The sequence below is a fragment of the Mirounga leonina genome, unplaced genomic scaffold, assembly GCF_011800145.1.
Source record: "Mirounga leonina isolate KUSES-001 unplaced genomic scaffold, KU_Mleo_1.0 Mir_152, whole genome shotgun sequence".
Taxonomy (NCBI): Eukaryota; Metazoa; Chordata; class Mammalia; order Carnivora; family Phocidae; genus Mirounga; species Mirounga leonina.
Window position 1 is genome coordinate 10,136,334 of NW_023270380.1, and position 20,187 is coordinate 10,156,520.

The 20,187-nt window shown below is 39.6% G+C and overlaps 1 protein-coding gene across 3 annotated transcripts; it reads left to right on the forward strand.

Moving 5' to 3' along the window:
* On the forward strand, positions 1 to 17,662 carry ZNF25 (zinc finger protein 25). 3 transcript variants are annotated; one of them, XM_035008547.1, is made up of 7 exons: positions 1 to 660; positions 2,367 to 2,482; positions 10,726 to 10,852; positions 11,125 to 11,220; positions 13,946 to 14,009; positions 14,451 to 15,217; positions 15,386 to 17,662. In XM_035008547.1, the coding sequence occupies exons 2-7, from the start codon at positions 2,468 to 2,470 to the stop codon at positions 15,499 to 15,501; spliced, it is 1,185 nt and encodes a 394-aa protein (XP_034864438.1). In that variant the 5' UTR covers positions 1 to 660; positions 2,367 to 2,467; the 3' UTR covers positions 15,502 to 17,662. The 3 variants fall into 3 exon arrangements, with proteins under 3 accessions (XP_034864438.1, XP_034864436.1, XP_034864437.1); XM_035008545.1 differs by having other exon boundaries at positions 8 to 660; positions 14,451 to 17,662; XM_035008546.1 differs by having other exon boundaries at positions 8 to 156; positions 14,451 to 17,662.
* The last annotated feature ends 2,525 nt before the right edge of the window (positions 17,663 to 20,187 follow it).

The following is a 20,187-nucleotide window of genomic DNA, read 5'->3' on the forward strand; positions in this document are numbered from 1 at the left end:
TTTTGCGCATGCGCAATCCCACCTCCTTTTGATAGTCGCCATCTTGTCTCACGCCCCAGGGCGGGAGAGCACTCTGGACTTTCCAGGTCTGCGCCGTGCGACAGAGGGCGGGGCCTGGAACCTGCGCTGGCCGGGAGCGGTGGCCGAGCCCTGCAGGTGTGTCGGAGGCCTGTCTGCGGGTGCGAGGCCGGGAGGGCGGCGCGGGGGAAGCCGGGTCTCCGCGGCTGCACCGAGTCGGAGAACCTGGAAGCCGCCGCCGCCCCCCTCTGAGCTCCCAGCTGGCCTCCGAGGAGGACTGGGAAGGGGGTCAGGCAGGGGGCTTGGCGGGGGATTGCCCGTCGTCCACCTTCCTGGCTCTCGACCTGCGGAGCCGGGCGGCCCGAGTTGGCCTGGAGCGCGGGTGGAGCGGGGAGGGACGTGGGGGGACGGCTTTTGTGACGTGGACCCCAGGCCCGCCACGTCCGCGCTGGCGTGGCTGTTGGCGCCGCGGCGCTGTCAAGACCGGGGGACCTGCGCGCGTCCCGCTCCCGCCAGGAACCGAGCAGGACAACCTCGGTACGACCCGGACACTCATCTGTAAAATAATTCCAGTAACCACTGGGGTTGTTTGCTATATTAAATAGGGCTGTATATATAAAATATGAGGAGGACTCAATAAAGGTGAGCTGCTTTTATTGTTACAAGGTATGCTGTTTTCGTTATTGGCTCATTTAATCATAATCATCATAACCATCCTTTGAATCGGTATTAACCAGCTCCATTCTAATACGAATACTAGAGGTTTAGCGATAAATGGGTATACTCAGCACTACCGGAGGAAGGTGGGTAAATTCTCATTGTTTTACTCTGGTTCATGCTATTTCCCACGATAAAATCCAGTCTTCGGTTGTATTTAGTACCGTAATTGTCCCTGAGCAAAACTGTGGTGTGGTAGACCTAACCTTAGCACGTAGAGTTCTATTTCCAAAAATTCTTGAGGCTTTCTCAGAACTCTTATGTCGAAAGGTTAATTAAGGCCCTTCTTGCATTTTTCAGCCTGTTTCTATTCTCAGAGGGCTGCTAACATGTAAACTGAAACCGCTAAGTTGAGCCCTGAATTTTAAGTCTTATTGGAGAAGCTGGGAACCCTCTCCAGGCCAGAGGCTAGTTTCTGAAGAGGGGAAATGGGACAGACTTTGTTAACAGACGAAAACTGGAACGTCGGGGCTCCATGTTAAAATGTTATGTCTCTGTTTGGCAGGTGTGTCTGGACTTAAGTTTTGTAAGCATCATGCCAGCTGGAAGGGGCATTTAGTTACCTTTTGCTACCTACATAAAGCGTTTTGGGATTTATGGTGTCAAATTGTTATTTTAAGGTTTAGATCTGTGTGGCTGTCAGAAAATAGTTCTGACAGCCACACAGATCTAAACCTTAAATTAATATCTTAATACTAAGATGCAAACTGCCTTGCACACTGATGGTTTAAGAGCAGTGGTGACTAGGTTGCTGCCTGTTTGGCATGAATCGAGACAGTGATACCAATGACTGCTTCTCTGCAGTGGACTCAATAAAAAACTGCCACCTTTACTTAAGGGTATCTTTGATGAAACAGTAAAAATTAATTTATGTCAAAATTCTTCAAGGCCTAATTAACTTTTACCCTAAGGCCCAGCCCAAGGTTGAAGGGGACAGTGAATTCCAGGGTACTGTCTGGATTTGTGGCAATGAGTGAAGACTTACAGAATCAAAATGGTACAGGAAAGGTTGTTCAAAATGATCTAATTCCTTCTCATGTTAAATAATAGCACTGAAACTAAGTCATTAAGTTTGTTAATAGGAGAGACTAGCAAAGAATAAAAGTCTCCACATCGTCCACTATACCATGTTTAAGTCAAAACAAGTTTCTTGGAGAAGTGATTCTGGAGAAACTGCAATTTAGGGAGAGGAAACATGTTAATTTTTGAGGGCTTTGAAGACTTTCTAACTTTGTGGGGTTTATAATATTAATAGGAAAAATTGTTATGTGACTTAAACACTTCCATATCAGTATTTCTTTTCAACATCATTTGTAATGCCAGCATCGGGGGCCATACTTTGGATATATATTAAACACCTTGGATATATATTATACACCTTGCCTAACCTATTTTTGGGTGTTTAAGGTTTTCAATTCTTTCGTCCATTTACTAAATGGACTAAATGGCCAGTAGGAAAGAAATGTTTAGATTCACTCAAAATTTTCCCAGATACATCATGATTATATCAGAATCACCAATGGACAGGTGGGTAACTCCTTTATCATCGTCCTCCTATTCCTCTTCATGGCTCAAAGGGATATTTTCCTAGGTGTTTATGTTTTACTAAAATATATGGAAATTTCTCACAGGTGATTCCAGAGCTGCAAGATAAGGTCTTTTAAGACTTTTGTCTTCCAACTTTCCCTGTTCTGGCTTCATAGTTTCCGTCCTTTCCCAAGAGCAGCAGAAAATGAACAAGTATCAGGTGAGTCATTTCCTTAGCCTTTTGTGTGTCTATTTTCAGTGAGTTTTATGAAAGCCCATACATTAAACATGAAAAATGGAAATATATAAAAATCACCTTAAGGGAAAATGCTGTCTGAATAGCACAGCAGTTCCAAAGCGTAGTCTGCAGATTCCTGGGATCCCCAAGACCTTTATAAGGGGCCTGTGAGGTCGGAACGTAATACCAAGATGCAAACTGCCTTGCACACTGATGGTGTAAGAGCAGTGGTGACTAGGTTGCTGCCTGTTTGGCATGAATCGACAGTGATACCAATGACTGCTTCTCTGCAGTGGACTCAATAAAAAACTGCCACCTTTATTTAAGGGTATTTTTGATGAAACAGTAAAAATTAATTTATTAAATCTTGACCCTTGAATACGTATCTTTGTAATATTGACTCTGAGGAAATGGGAAGTTGACTTACAGTACTTTTGCTACATACTGAGGAATGATGGTTGGTTGTCTAGAGAAAAGGCACTTGTGCGATTGATTAGTGAGCTCACCTAGCCACCTTTTCATGGAATACTATTTTTACTTGAAAGAGCAACTGGCAGACAAACTGGTTCTTTGGACGGGTATTTACCAAACATTTTCTCAAATTTGGCGGCAGTGAGCCTGTCACTTCAAGAAAAAGAACTCTCAGTATTTGTTGCCAGTGTTAAAAGTTGAGCTTTCAAATAAAACAGAGATTTTTGGAAAACTTGTATCCTCCACTGTGAAGCTGACACGTTCTAATAGTTAAAGGCTTTTCTGAGGAGATTGGTGAAGATACTAACAAATGTGATACATTTTTTATGTGTCTGCATTTGAGTAATTTTTTTTTTTAAAGATTATTTATTCATTTGAGAGAGAGAGCACGCATCCGTGCACAAGCAGGGGCAGTGGCAGAGGGAGAGAAGCAGACTCCCCGCTGAGCAGGGAGCCTGACATGGGGCTTGATCCCAGGACCCTGGGATCATGACCTGAGTGGAAGGCAGATGCTTAAGCGACTGAACCACCCAGGTGCCCCTTGAGTAATATTTCTGATATATGTGCTCAGAGGCAGTTTAGGAGGACAGCGTGACACAGAGCAGTGAGGAACAGAATAAGGTGGTTAGGGAATGCCACTCTAAAAAGCTAATATTTGAGGAAAGTCCTGGTTAAATGAGAGAGGGAACCAAGTAGGATTCTGGGGGAAGAGCATTCTAGATATGAAGAACAGCAAATACAAACACCCTGAGGCATGTTCCAGAAACAGTATTCAAGACATTGAAGCTACAGAGCGGACATAGGGGAGAATGAGCTAAGAGGGAAGATCAAGGAGGTAGAAGGGGCTGGAATATGTAGGACCTTGTAAGCTGAAGAAAACATTGAATTTAAGTTTTATTTAAAAATCATACTTATGCAATCAAAGGAATGTATTTAATGTATATGTAAAATTTAGGGAGTATTGATGAAACACGGGTGTATCCCCTATCTGGCTTAAGAAATGAAAATTACTACTATCTTTGAAGCCCCATGTGCCCCTCCTCACCATTCATTACCCAGAGAAAAATGAATCCTGACTTTTGTGGTAACCATTTCTTTGATTTTAAAATTTAATGTTTAAAACAAAAGAGTGTATTTGGCACTTAATTTCCCAGCCCTTTTATAAGCACTTGACATAGTCTTTGAAATTCTTATAGCCCAGCTTTTGAAATCGTTCACTACCGTATCATAAACTTTCAGTGTGGACATTATGTGAACTAAAAATCATAGTCTTTGGGCGTGATGGTAGGGAGAAAGAGGCTATGGAAAGAGGGAGAAATAATATAGGAGGAAGCTCCAAAAAAATTAACCTATTCAACAGTTCTGCTTTAGTCTTGAACATGTATCTTTTACATGATATTCTCCTTATCCAGAATTCATTCAGGGGTGCCACATGTTCCCCACTTTATGCTCTGTAATTAATCTCTGACTGGCCAGTTTGGCCAGCACAACTGACTAGTGAGCCTTTTAGTTTTTTGAAGTAATTCTGAATGCAGTCATCACTACCAACTCTTGGAAAAGTTTATTCTGTGCAGATACTGTAATTTTTTGTTTGTTCATTGCCATTTTGGCCAAATGATGTGATCTTTTTTTTATTTCTTCTTGAATCTTTCAGGTTGTATTGGCATAAATTTCTTCTGTTTGAAAACATCCTTTATGTTTTTTATTCTGCTCGCTTACTTGTTTTAGTGAGGGTCTGCTGGTGGAAAATTCTGAGTTTGGTTTATCTGAAATATAAACAGTTTTTTTACTGTGTATAGAATCCTTGGCTGACAGTTCTTACAGTTTAAAACATTGAAGGGGCACCTGGGTGGCTCAGTCGTTAAGCGTCTGCCTTCGGCTCAGTTCATGATCCCAGGGTCCTGGGACCAAGCCCTGCATCCCTGCTTGGCGGAGAGCCTGCTTCTCTCTCTCCCACTCCCCCTGCTTGTATTCCCTCTCTCGCTGTCTCTCTGTCAAATAAATATATAAAATCTTAAAAAAAAAAAAAAAAAAAAACCACATTGAAAAGCATTCATTGTCTTCTGATACTACTGAAAATTCACCTTTTAATTTGTCAGACCTCTAAAGTAAATTTGCATTCCAGGCTAGCTACTTTTAAGATACCTTAACTCTACTGTGTTCTATGTGTGGATTTTTCTTTATCCTAATGAGATTCATTGTACTTCCTTTGGGAGACGTCTCTTCCTGGCCTGGTGCTCTGCTCCCAGCCTATGGAGGGCTGTTGCCATGTACTCGGTAGAGTGGGGAAAACTGGTGGCTGTCTGTACTTCAGACCATTCATATTGGTTATGGAGCTTCCTGTTTGGTTCCAGAAATTGTTTCCCCAACTTATAATAAAGTGATCACTCTGAGACATTTGATGGGAAGTAAAAAAAAAAAAAAAAAAAAAGTCCTGTAGATACTAGCTTCCAATTAGGGACCTTTTGGATGTGAAACATCCAGTCACCAGCTAGTATCAAATGGCAGATTGATGTTCACGTGCTTTGTGACTGGAGTTCTAAGACATCGCAGAAATCCATAAGCAAACATTAAAATTTTGTTGAGTTGGATTGGTTCCCTCTCCCCACTTGCCCCTAAAAGTGAAAGTCATTGTGGTTTTCTTTTCTGGAGCATTCATCTGTTGTGAATTTTTCCTTTGTTCATCTTTGGATTCTCAGTTCTCTGATAGGTTTTGGAAAACTTGTAAGTTTCTATGTTAGAGGCTTGTTCTTATTGTTAGGGTGAGATCCACTTCTCTTTTGCCTTTCTACATTCTACTCAGAACTAGCTTTTTATCCTTATGGTCAGGATACTAGCTCTAAGCTACTTTCTGCTCTGCCCTGAAATTTGAAAATGCCCCCAAAATTCAAATTCAAGGTATAGGACTCAATTTCTTTTTTTCTAGGATCTTGATCCCCCCACAATTTTGGTGCATATGGTAATATTTGATGTTTTCATACCGCCATTCTTAGTGTTTTCTGGGGTTTGGTTTTTACTTTTATTTTTTAATTGGGGCAAAATATACATAAAACTTACCATTTTAACCATTTCTCACTGTACAGTTCAGTGGCTTTAAGTACATTCACATCATGGTACAATCATCACGACCATCCAGCTCCAGAACTTTTTTCATCTTGCACAACTAAAATTCTAACCGTTAAACAATAACTCCTTATTCCCTCTTCCCCTGGGAACCACCAGTCTACTTTCTATCTATAACCTGACTATTCCAGGTCTCTCATATAAGTAGAATCACACAGCATTTGCCACTTTTAACTGGCATATTTCACTCAGTATAATGTCCTTAATATTCATCTGTGTAGCATGTGACAGGATTTCCTCCTTCCTGTTAAAGGCTAAATGATATTCCACTGTTTCTATATACCACATTTTGTTTATGCATTCATCTTTTTATTTGACATGTTTTATTAAAAATCAAGACTTTATACTTTTTACTGTGTTCCATCTTTCCTTTTGCATCTAGTTAACTTAATACTCACACCTACCTTCTTCGATGCAGCCTCTTCTCTACTTTTAGTTGTGGAGTTTGTTCAGCCAGTCTTGGGTTGTTTTCTTGGGTTATTTATGCTGATGTGAGTGTTATCTAGTTTTATCCGTGGGAGGAGGTGAGCTAGGTCCTCCTACTCCACCATCTTCCCAACCTCTCCTTTATGCATTCATCTCTTGATGGACACTTGGGTTTTTTGCACCTTGTGGCTATTCTGAATAATGCTGCTATGAACATTGGTATACAAATATGTTTCAGTCCCTGCTTTGAGTTCTTTTTGGATATATAACTAGGAGTGGAATTACTGAATCATATGGTAATACTTTAAGTTTTTGAAGAATCGAGGTACTATATTCTCTGTAGGAGTTGCACCATTTTACATTTCCACCAGCAATGCACAAGGGTTCCAGTTTCTCTATATCCTTGCCAATACTTGATATTTTCCTGGGTTTTTATGTTGTTGTTGTTGAGAGTAGTCATCCTAATGGGTGTGAAGTCATTTTTGTTTTGTGCTGTTTTATCTTCTTTATTCTTTAACTTAACAGCAAAATTCACTCTTTTTGGATATACATTTCAGTGAGTTTTGACACATGCATAAAGGCATACAATCATCACCAGAGTGAGGAATTAGAACAGTTTCATTGCCTCAAAATTCTTTTGGTTCCCCCCACCAATTCCTGGCAATCACCAATTTATTCTTTATCCCTATAATTTTGCCTTTTCCTGAATATCATGTAAATTAAGTCAAATAGTATATAGTTTTCTGAGACTACCAACTTTCATTTAGCATAAAGCATTTGAGATTTAGTCATGTTGATTGTACCCACAGTTCATTCTTTTTTACTGCTAAATAGTATTGAGCTGTATGTATGTACCCAATTTATTAACCCATTCACCAGCTGAAAAGCATTTGGGTTTCTGTTTTGTGGCAATTATAAAAGGAGGTGTTACAAACAATTGCATTTAGATTTTTGTGTGTACACAGACTTTCATTTATCTTGGGTAAATACCTGGGCATGTGCTTGCCTGCATCAGATTTAGTATTGTGATTACCTTTATAAGAAACTGCCAAACTGTTTACCAGAGTAGCTGTACTATTTTGTGTTCCTACCACAATGTACAGAGTTCTACTTGTTTCGCATTCTTGTCAGCATTTGGTATTGTCAGTTTTTTTTCAAATCCTGCTGGTAGGTGTGTAGTGGTATCTCATTATGGTTTTAATTTGCATTTATCCTATGACTAATATATTGAAAATGTTTTAATGTGCTTATTTGCTACCCATATATCTTCTTTTGGAGTGCACTTACCAAGTTACACTACCTTGGACTTTTATATTTGGATTTTGAACTAGAACTGCCCATTAGCTGTGAATCTGTCTTTCTTTGGCCTCCTAAGCACTCTCCTCCTGACCTGCCCGTATATTTAGAGTTCTGTCAGACTTCGGTCTTGGCCTAGTTTCTCCTACCATTATCTTGAATGTTGTTGCTTTCAGACTTCTTTTTTGACCCTTCTGGAACCCTGTTTTTGAAATATGACAATATTATTTGTGGAAATTTACTTACATGTATATCCATCAGAATAGACAGTTCCAGCTATATGTTCCACAGTCACTTCACAGTGTGAACAAAATTCAACTCTGTCTCCTCCTGCCCAGTGGATTTTTTCTTGTTTTCCAGTTTTCTTGTATGGATTTCCTGGTTGCCACAGAATAATGTTAGTTGGCAAAATACAAATGTCTCCACACGCCCCAACCTACTCCTACTGTATAGCTAGGAGACAGGAAACTTCTGTTTTTGTATAAGTTGGGAGATGACGATTATGAGCAAAAGCAGTTTGGAGCTCACCCCAGAGCAGGAAGTCAGGAGGGCACCGATGGAAGAGGAAAGATGGCGAGGTCATAGTTGTAGAGCAACGTAAGATCAAGTGGGCACAGAGACGCTCACCCTGACTGGGGAGATGCAGGAGAGGTCTGAGACTGTGGGATCCAAGGACTGGCACTGGGAGTAAAAAGGAAGGGACTTCGAGTGTGCAGGAACGCAGACGGCAGCTTCAAGCAGTCAGCAACACAGAGGAAAAGAAGTGGAATCCCTTGTGTCCTTGGTAGTGAAGGCAATCAGAAAACAAGCAGCTGAAATCAGGTGTCCTAAAGAAAAGAGTACATTTTCACAGAATCTGAAGATGCCATCCCCGTACTGCTGTTTCCTTCAAGAATGTGAATATACTCCGGCAACAGACTTTTCTGAGGAACTGAGGACTAGGGTAACACTTCCATCCCTCCTCACCAAAAAATGTTTTATCTTCATTTGATCATGAACAAAAAATGTTACTCACCATGCAGACAGTACTAAAAAAGTAGAATGTGTGAATTAACACTTTGTCCATTGATGTCAGTACTCCTCCCCCAAACAAACGCAAAGCAGACTACAGATTTCCGATATTAAGGAGTTTCAGATAGGAAATAACTTTAAAACCCAGAGATTAAAGACTCAGAAACTGAAAAACAAGTAGATATAAAATATAAGCAAATTAACTCAGGGAAGAAATAGTAGAACAGAAAATCCTGTCAGGTTAGAAGATTAAATGACAGTGCAGCTCTGGGAGAAGAGAAATGCAAGTGGATAACTGACATGTGGCAGAGGAATTGGAAGTGACTGTGGAGTGGGGGAGAGGGTAGGGATGCCAATAAGAATGGACAAGGAAGAGGAAGAGAGAATAACAAATAGAAAATAAAGTAGAATCCCTGAATAACAAAACCTAAATAGTGGAAGAGAGCTAGTATTTAATCCAAGGAAACTTTCCATAAAGAAAAGGAAAACAGAATTACATACTGAAAAGGCTCTGTGTGCCAGAGAGAAGTGACCCAGAGTCTGGCAAACCCCAAGAGAGAGTCTCATAAAACTACTAGACTTACTTAAAAGTAGAGAAAAAAGAGTCCTCTAGGTTGCAAGGAAAAAAGTCTACATCCCTTGCCAAGGAAAGAAAATAAAATTGACAGAATTCTTATTAGCAACATATATATAAAACAAGAATAGCGGAACAGTGTTTTCAAGAAAAAAAGTAGAAGTCAGAATTTATATTCAGCGAAGAAGTTCTTCAAGTTTTCAGAAATTACATGTCAGATTCTGTGGAATATAAGCAAAGCGATGATTGGAGGAAATTTCATAGCCTTACACAGTCCTACCAATAAAAATGAGAGAATTAGCATTACGGTTCTAGCTATTCTCAAACTCTGTAGATACTGCAGGAGTTATCCTTCCCTTCTCTCAATAATTATTTATTTCCCATGAAGGTATGTTTCTTCCCCCCACTGCTGCTATTTCACATATGCCTCTTAATTTTCTAACACTCCATATTTCGGGTGTGGTATTTGCCTCTTCTACTTCAGTGTTTTCTTCTAAACGACCAGGCTGCTCCTGTAACTCTAGCACTTCATATCTGTCTTTTCAGTGGCTCCCTGTTCTCTGTAAGTGAATGGGTGAACATCCCAAAGATGTGTAGGACAGCCCACAAAGTGTAAAAATAGTGGGAAAAAGCAGAGTATCTATTCATATTTCTTTCTTATAAATAGAAAAACAAAATATCAATTTTTAATAAAGACTTATAAACATATTTATAAACAGGCACCAATTAAGTGGGTATGCAAAATATATTTTAATGGCCCAGAGACACACTCAGAATTATTCCATGTTCTGTCACCTGACTGGACTGTATCACCTTCTAATTAATCTTTCCTGTTCTCATATCATGCCGTCTTATTTGTAACATTCCTAAACTTGCCATTTTTCATGCATCAAGGCCTTTGCCGACTCTATTTTCTTTCTTCCCAGTTTATGGTAGCTTGACTACCTAGTAAAATCTGATTTGAGAATATACAACGCAAATATCTATCCCCATTTGTGACCACCGTATATCTGGTACATGTTTCTATCAGAGCACCTGCTATGCATGTTGCATTCAAGTATTTACATCTTTGCCTCCTTGTCAGAGTGTAAGCTCCTTGACAACAGGAATAGTTGCTTTCATTCATCGTGCCTCCAGCAGCGTTCTAGGCATGGGTGGTATCTCAGTAAATACATATTGAACATTTCATCTATGTAGAGAGGAGCAAAGTATCTTAACTTTCTAGAGTAAACTTTATAGTTGGCAGGTTAACAGCTAGTTTACACGTGTCTTTTTGTGGTGCTCTACTGATTACTTCAGTTTGAACTGAAATCTGTTGTTACAGGGACCAGTAACATTCAAGGATGTTATTGTGGAATTCAGCCGGGAAGAGTGGCAGTTACTGAGCGCTGCTCAGAGGACCCTATACAGGGAAGTGATGCAAGAGAACTATGGCCTCCTAATCTCAGTGGGTGAGAAAAACTTCCCCATATGTAACTACCAGGAGTTTGCATTTCCTTTCCCAGTTGCCGGACTGCATAGTATTAGCTTTGTTCCAGGGGTAAAAGGTAATGAATCCATTTTGGGTACCAGAAAATACTTGTGTCCCCTCCCTCCCCATTGAAAGAATCTAAATCTGCCAAGCCTAAGTAGGACCTTCATTGTTCTCCTAAAACTGCACTTCCTCATCCTTCAAAGTCCCTAAATTCCAAGTAATCTGTATTACATACTTTTCTATTAATAGGTTACCGTGTGAAAAAGCCGAATGCAGTCTTCAAGCTGAAACAAGGAAAAGAACCGTGGATACTGGAAGTAGAATTTCCACATCGGAATTATCCGGGTGAGTGAGGACCTGTGGCCCCTGTTGCTAGTGAGGTGGTTGGTGCCTTTGGCCTTCTGAAATATTTTAGGAATCTCTTTTTAAAATGCCCTATACTTTTGGAAAAGACCAAGGACACTTGATCTGCATATGCAAGCAACATAAATCACACTTCCGGTTTTCATTTTTCCACATAATTCCTCCTTTGCCAGACTTTTTAAAATAGATTTACTTTTCTCTCCTATATACAAAATCTAATTGCTGCCTAACCTTGCCTTAAATTTTTGTCTTTTTTCTAGAATTCCCAGTTACTGAAATTCTAGAACACTGTAATCTTAAATGGGATGATAAATTTTTCTCCAAATGCCATTTCCCTTCTTTTACTAACAATGAGATGCCTCAGTTATTTTTCAGCACTGGTTTTATTAACTTCCTTTTCTCTCTTTAAACTCTGAAATCAGATTACAAATCTTTATGTTTTTCATCAATTACATTATTTCAGAGTTGATACTTCCTTTTAGATGAGGTTTGTCTTTCACACAAAGTACTAATTATCCCTTCTAAAATCTACTTCACCTTATTTGGAGTGTTGTAACACTAAGATTTAAAAAACTAAAAACAAGCCAAAAAAACTACTAAGATGATCTCACTCTGCTTCCTTAAATGCTTTTCTCATATTCCTGACTTGTGTACTTACGTGTTGCCGGGACCAGGAACAATGCCTGGTGTTTAGTAGTTGTTCACTAGATACTGTTGAAAGGTTGAATGTGAATTAAAAAGAGGCAGGCACTGTCTTCTCCTCTGTGCCCTCCACAGTAACTCCTGCAAGGCCTCCTCCTTTCCCAAGACCAGAGACACACACGATCTTGTTTCCTCTGTGTCCCAGTTAGCCTTGCCCAGGTCCCCATCAGGTAACGTCTTAACGTCTTCCCCACAAGTGCCATGAAATTCCAACCCAAGCCTCTGCTCATAATCTTTCACTTTCTGTCAAGCATTTGAAGATGAATAAATATGAAGGTCAGTAAAGGTTCCAGAATGATGTTGAGTAATTACTCTTTATAGATCATGCAATAACTTGAAGCAGATAGGTGGGAACTAAACTACAAAAGCAGAATAAGCCTGGGACTGAATTGTGGCGAACACTGCTTTGGAGATGCAGCATTTGGCGATCAGGCTTGAGAATCTTTGCTACTGCAAATGGGAATTCATCCTGTTTTATGATGGCTTGCACTTTTTTTTTTTTTTTTAATTTTTCTCAGTTCTTTTTTTTTTTTATTCTTATGTTAATCCCCATACATTACATCATTAGTTTTAGATGAAGTGTTCCATGATTCATTGTTTGTGCATAACACCCAGTGCTCCATGCAGAATGTGCCCTCCTCAATACCCACCACCAGGCTAACCCATCCTCCCACCCACCTCCCCTCTAGAACCCTGTTTGTTTTTCAGAGTCCATCGTCTCTCATGGTTCGTCTACTCCTCCGATTTCCCCCGCTTCATTCTTCCCCTCCTGCTACCTTCTTCTTTTTTTTTTTTTCTTAACATATATTGCATTATTTGTTTCAGAGGTACAGATCTGAGATTCAACAGTCTTGCACAATTCACAGCGCTTACCAGAGCACATACCCTCCCCAGTGTCTATCACCCAGTCACCACATCCCTCCCACCCCACCCCCCACTCCAGCAACCCTCAGTTTGTTTCCTGCGATTAAGAATTCCTCATATCAGTGAGATCATATGATACATGTCTTTCTCTGTTTGACTTATTTCGCTCAACATAATACCCTCCAGTTCCATCCACGTCGTTGCAAATGGCAAGATCTCATTCCTTTTGATGGCTGCATAATATTCCATTGTATATATATACCACATCTTCTTTATCCATTCTTCTGTCGATGGACATCTTGGCTCTTTCCACAGTTTGGCTATTGTGGACATTGCTGCTATAAACATCGGGGTGCACGTACCCCTTCGGATCCCTACTTTTGTATCTTTGGGGTAAATACCCAGTAGGGCTTGCACTCTCTTTTTAATTATCTTTCCTTTAGGATCTATGTGTTCCTGGGTCTTCTGTCCCCGTGAAAATTAAGCCAGCTAGGTGGACAGTGAGAGCTCCAAGTGTAGAACTATTCCCCCACACACGGGGAAACAGATGTTTTCAGAAAGTCACTTTAGTGTTGGCACCCAGATTGTCGTGTGCGGGTGTAGAGGAAATCAAGCAGAAGTTTACAGTCTGCTAAAATAACACAGCAAGTTAGATTTGAGCTGACAAAGACCTGTTAGCTTTTCATCCAATTTCATCTTTCCCCTGATATTTTCAGTGAACACAGGTGTCTTCTAATTTTTCTTGTCACTCTACTTTACTGTTTCTTGTCTGTCATGGGCTTACAGCATTTTGAGTCCCTAAGTCTTGTTCAGCAGCACTCTGAATATCTTTTGTTCTCTGCTCCCTGTTCTTTTTTTTTTTTTTTTTCCTCCCCTTAACTTTTTCCTCCAAGTTTTTAAGGCCATATTTGTAAAGTGTCAGAAGTACTTGGATTTATAACCACGTTTCTTCCCTGGTCTGCTACTGCAGTTTTTAATGTTTATGTTTTTTCTAAACCAATGGGAGAGATGAAATTTTCATTTGCAAAGGAAATTTGCAGTTCCTTTATTTGGGGAGATTGCCTGAAGCCTAAGAATCAACCCTACAACCCTAATAATACAATAAGATTTATACGGTATTAAATTTTGGATTCCTTTGTAGAAGACCTCTGGAAAATTCATGACCTAGGAGCGAAATACCAGGAAAGCCGAGCTGAAAATTCAAGGCAAGTCCAAGATTTCGATTTTAAGATTAGAAGCCTTGTAGTAAGAAAGTATTGACGGGAGTATTGGAAGTGGGAAAACACTAGTTCATACTAAATGTGAGAAAACTAACACTGGAGTGAATTCCAAAGCATATAACCCAAATGGGAACGCACTCTTCCGTAATGGAGATCTTATTCAGGACCAGGAGATTCAAACTCTGAAGTTTCGTCTTTTAACTCTTCTGAGTTACACAGTAAGGGAGGCTTTGTAGATCTCAGGCATTTGAGAGACTCTGCATACACAGGGAAGGTTCCTTCTACCAAATGTCAAACCACAGTGTGTGTCAGAGAACGTAAGTGGAGAAACTGTGAATCTAATCAATATGGGAAAATCTCTGGAAGTTGGTTCTCAGCTAAGCTAGTGTACCTTAGACATTACTGAATTTGGAAATTTCTTTCTAGGAATGGAGAACTCACAAAACACCAGCAAACTCAAGCCAGAGAGAAAATCCATAAATGCAATGAATGTGGAAAGTCCTTCTGCCAGAAGTCTGTTCTCGTAATACATCAGCATATTCATTCAAAGGACAAACCCAGGGAATGTGGAGAATCTGGCTCTAGAAATGGAGACCGCACAGTACAACAGAAAGCCCACACCAGAGAGAAAACCTATGAATGTAAAGAATGTAAGAAAACTTTCTATCACCTGTCATCTCTTAGTAGACATTTGAGGACTCACGCAGGGGAGAAACCCTACGAATGTAATCAGTGTGAGAAATCCTTCTACCAGAAGCCACACCTTGTAGAACATCAGAAAACACACACAGGAGAGAAACCCTTTGAGTGTAGTGAATGTGGGAAGTTCTTCTATGTTAAGGCATACCTCATGGTACATCAGAAAACACACACAGGGGAGAAACCGTATGAATGTAAGGAATGTAGGAAATCCTTTTCCCAGAAATCACACCTCACAGTACATCAGAGAACACATACAGGGGAGAAACCTTATAAATGTAAGGAATGTGGGAAATTCTTTTCTAGAAATTCACACCTCAAAACTCATCAGAGAACTCACACAGGAGAGAAACCCTATGAATGTAAGGAATGTGGGAAATGCTTCTACCAGAAGTCAGCTCTCACAGTACATCAGCGAACTCACACAGGGGAGAAACCCTTTGAATGTAATAAATGTGGAAAAAACTTTTACTATAAATCAGACCTCACTAAACATCAGAGAAAACACACAGGGGAGAAGCCCTATGAATGTCATGAATGTGGTAAATCTTTCTCTGTGAATTCAGTCCTCAGATTACATCAAAGGACGCACACAGGAGAGAAACCCTATGAATGTAAGGAATGTGGGAAATCCTTCTCTCAGAAGTCACATTTTATCATACATCAGAGAAAACACACAGGGGAGAAACCCTATGAATGTCAGGAGTGTAGGAAAACTTTTATTCAGAAATCAAAACTTACTGCACATCAGAAGACACACACAGAGGGAAAAAGCTGATAAATACTATGAACTGGGAACTTATTTTGGAATTCATCCTTCAGAATAATTGGGTAATTCACACAAGACAAAAAACTTAGGAATATCAATCTCAGAAAATTTCAGTCAGAGTCTTTCTTGACAGAAAAGGAAATAATACAGAAATTCTTTAAATCTATGAGGGACAGCTTTTTACCATATGTCAGACTTAATTAAGTATCAGACAACCTAGAAATTGTAAAACATGAGGGAGACCGTTTAGAAGTCATACTAGATCGCACAACATAGAAATCATATGAGAGAAATCCTATAAAAACAAATGAATGTCAGGAAATTTTCTGTCAGGGCAGCCATCACTAGATATCTAAAAGCTTACCTGAGTGAGAAGCTCCTATCAGTATCCTTCCCGAGCATTCAGAGACCTTTGACACCAGGTGGACTTGGAGCACTCGAAGGTGTAACTGCACAGACTGCAACAGATACAGAAGCCTTTACCGGGAAGTGATGTTTCAGTGAACCTCAGATCCGTGATGCTGGGATAGAACCTTTGCAGACATTTCAAATATGTGAAAGTTCCTTGACAAAAATTCAAAGAGAATCTGTACTGAGTGAGGGTAACAGTTACATCAGAAGTCATGTTGCAGCAGTTGGATTCTGAGGGGTTTTCTTTGTTTTTTTGGGTTTTGTTTTTAAGAAACCTATCAATGTCTAGATATTTGAAGCTTTTTAAAAAGCACAAACACATTGAAAAAACCAGGTGATATCCTTACACACGTGAAGAATCCTTTAGTATGTAGAACTAATGTGTGTCAGCGCGCTACAAGACAGGTTGTGGATGTTTATGTGCACGTGGATCCCATCCATAATTGTACATAGGGAAATATGTAGCCTTGGTTCAGGAGTTTTCACGTATGTGAAGATATTTCACGTTATGTCTCGGCGTCGATTCCTGTTGTTACTCTCATGTGTATTTTAAATGTAATATTCTTTTAAAATTTAATGCATCTTTTTCTATTTCCTTGCATTTTTAAATGAATACAGACATTACTGAACCAATCCTTCAGAAAGGTCAGCTGAGTTTTACATTAGGGACACATTTATTCATAAGAAAAGACTGAAATTATTTTTGAAAACACTTAAAACATAACACTACGTAAAGAAGTAGTATTTATCTTACTGTTGATATTTTAGCAGGGGGCAGAGCTATCTGCCTTAGAATTTTGTATGAGTGTCTTAAGAATGTTCTTCACTGCCTTTTTCTTCATAGCAGAAGCAACATGGTAGTGGTTAAGAGATGTGGACCCTGGACTCTTACTGCCGTGGCTCAAATTCCAGCATGGGGCATGCCACTTAACCTCTCTGTGCCTCTGTTTCCTTTTCTATAAACGAGAAGTGATAATGGTAGGATTGCTTTGACATAGAAATGAGTTAATATTTTTAGAGCACTTAGAATAGTGTCTGAGACACAAGAAAAGCATATGTTAGATACTATTATCATTATAATTTGTATTTCTTGAATTATGCTGGGAAAAAAGTTGGCTACCAACATTCACCACTCACTTTATTGCTGTAGTGCCTTGGTTTGGCTTGGTTGTGCATTTTCCCACAAAGGATTCAGATATTCAGATGTGACCCAAAGCCCGTGTTTGTAACCTACAAGCCAAGAATGGTTTTGCATTTCTAAGTGGGTGGAAAAAGATAAGGAATATTTTGCAACACGTGAAAAGTATATTCAAATTTCAGTGTCCACAAATAAAGTTTTATTAGAACACTAATAAAAACCATTTGTCTCTGTTTTGCCTGAGGCTGCCTTTAGCACTACAAGAACAGAGTTGAATAGTTCTGGCAGAGACCGTATGGCTCAACAGAGCCTGCGACAGTTACTATCTGGCACTTTACAAAGTTAAGTTTTTCTGTTACTTAGAGCTGAAAACACCACAATCAATGTATATGATGTACTTTTATATATATTATGTGTTTCAGCAATGATGCATACAGCAATTTGTGGGTGGGTGGTTTTCTGCAGTGTATTTATTTTGTATATTGTATTTATATGTTAAAAGCCTAAGCATTAGAATTTTTTCAAATACATGTGTTTTATTTGTTGAACTGTCATAAAATCAAAACATTTTCTGATGGAATGTAGCAGTACATGTATAAAATAAACATTGTCTAAATTAAATCAAATTGTCAATTGGTCCCTACTTAAAAATACTCCCTTATTTTCTTCCAAGTCAATGGCCAGTGTTCCCTATATCATTTTATAATTTTCTCACTATACCATGACCATCTCTGTCATACTTAACTGGCATAATCTAATAACAAAAACCTTACAGTGCCCAACTCCACCAGCTACGTTACTAGTAATCTACATTCCTAGTATTACTACAGTACCAGTAGAATTATTTTATTGCCTAAACTTCATGATTGTGAAATGCTGCTCCGATCTAAATCCTGCCACTTGCCCGCCCCTTCCAAATGATGACTTTCGGGATGCTCAACTTCTTAAACATGCCTTGATTTGTCTGCTGTTTACCACCAATGAACACCTACTGTGATATTTAGTAATTGCTTTGCTACCTATATAACTTCTAAATACTCAAACACAATAAATATTGTTACAATACTCTACCCAACACTGACATGAGCATGCCATCTTGATGATAGCTATGCCTTCAGAGTAGTTCTTTATTTCAACCTGCTGTGCAAGCAAATGTTTCCTAGTTTCCCCTGGCTTCTCAATCAAAAGTTAAATAAAAATTATTGCTTTTTGAGGAAAATCCAGTAAGTCTGGATTTTGAATAATACAGAATAATGTCTGTACTAATGAAAAGACTTTAAAGATACTCTGAGAATAAAATATTCCTGGCCTTCAAAGTCCAGAAGGATGGAGGGAGACTGACTGCCTCTTGGCCAGAGTTTTAAGTCATGAATTAGTAACCATAAGAATCGAAAGATCAGAGACAACTGATCACCAGATCAACTGATGGGTGTTTCATCAGATGCACACATGCTTATGAGGGCCAGCCAGCCTGACAGTTTCACATTTCTTAAGGCCAATCAGCAACAGCATTCACTATGACCATGTTCTGGAAAGTCAGAAAGTCAGCTACAGCCTCATTCCAGTGACCAAACTTTTTTTTTTTTTTTAAAGATTTTATTTATTTATTTGAGAGAGAATGAGAGAGAGCACATGAGAGGGGGGAGGGTCAGAGGGAGAAGCAGACTCCCTGCCGAGCAGGGAGCCCAATGCGGAACTCCAGGATCATGACCTGAGCCTAAGGCAGTCGCTTAACCAACTGAGCCACCCAGGCGCCCAGTGACCAAACTTTTACAACGGAAAGCCAGTCAGTCCCTCAACATTCTTGTTTTTGAAAGCCCACCAATCCCTGAATCTATTTCCCAAACTTGTATCACTTCTTACTTTCCTGGACTGATTTATAAGTATAGCCCTTCTTTGGTTAGTATGATGGTCAAAGGAAAACAATATCAATTCCTTCTCTTATTCCATTCTAAAAAGCTATTCTTTTTTTTCTCCTCCTCTTAAGTCTGCACTGGCCTTGTGACTTGCTTCAGCTTAGTAGAATATGGCAGAAGTTCCAGGCCAACACTTTAGGAAGTGTGGCAGTTTCCACTTTCCTTCTTGAAGCTAATCATCATGCAGAAAGTTCAACTAGTCTGAAATTACCAAGCTGTGAAGAAACTCAAGCTATGAGGAGAAAGCCCCATATAGTTCCAGACATGTGAGCAAAGTTTCTTTAGACCTTCTGAGCCAGCCCCATCACTGGCTGAATTTAGCCAGCCAAACAAGACTTCAGCCAATGCCATGTGCAGCAGAGAAACCACCCACTCTACAAGAAATAATCATGTTAAACCATTAAGTTTTGGGTGTTTTTGTTACACAGTAATAGATAACTGAAACAGAAAGTGAGCCATAAATCAAGCTTTAGATATTGATTAGTCTCTTCTTTCTCAAAAAGTTGTGCAGCATACGAAGCCCTTAGAAGTTTGCCACATTAATAACACTACAATGACCACTGTTTAATCTGATGTCAAAAAAGGCTTTACCCACATACAACAATCTACCCCCATGAAAGAGAGCAATCCTAGCTCAACTACACTGTCTCGTGCTGCCACCCCAATTACAGCTGTATACTGGAAATTAAAAAGACTAAACCCCAATGATGGGGAAATTGTCCAGACATTTTTTTTACAGTAATGGTTCTATTTAAGAGAATAGAGAATAGGTCCCCTTCAACAAGTGACCAGATCTTGCTTTATCTATAAAGTTCTGATTTGGCTTTGGACCCTCCCTCATGGAGCATTATAGCTCTGGGCCAAAGAGGTGTTTTGGGTTGTCTGGTTGATATAGGGCAGGGCAAGTACTGGGTTGCTGTGAGAGAGTTAGAGGAGGAGGTTGGGGCTGGGACTAGTTGGTTTACCTTTGAAAGGTGAGCTCCAGGATCAGCCCTTTGCCATCTCTAAGAGAGGAAGGCTCTCCCTGGCCAGCAAGCTTTTTAAAGTTGCCAAACATAAAATACAGAAAAAACATGATTAATACACAATGCTTTCAGAAAAGCTCAATATTCCTTAGCCTAAGGTCCTATGACTACTCCTCATGATAATGGCAATGTGATCTATACTTTTAAAAATCCCTATAAACTCTCATGAAATTGTTACTAAATGACCTGAGAAATAGCTTGAATT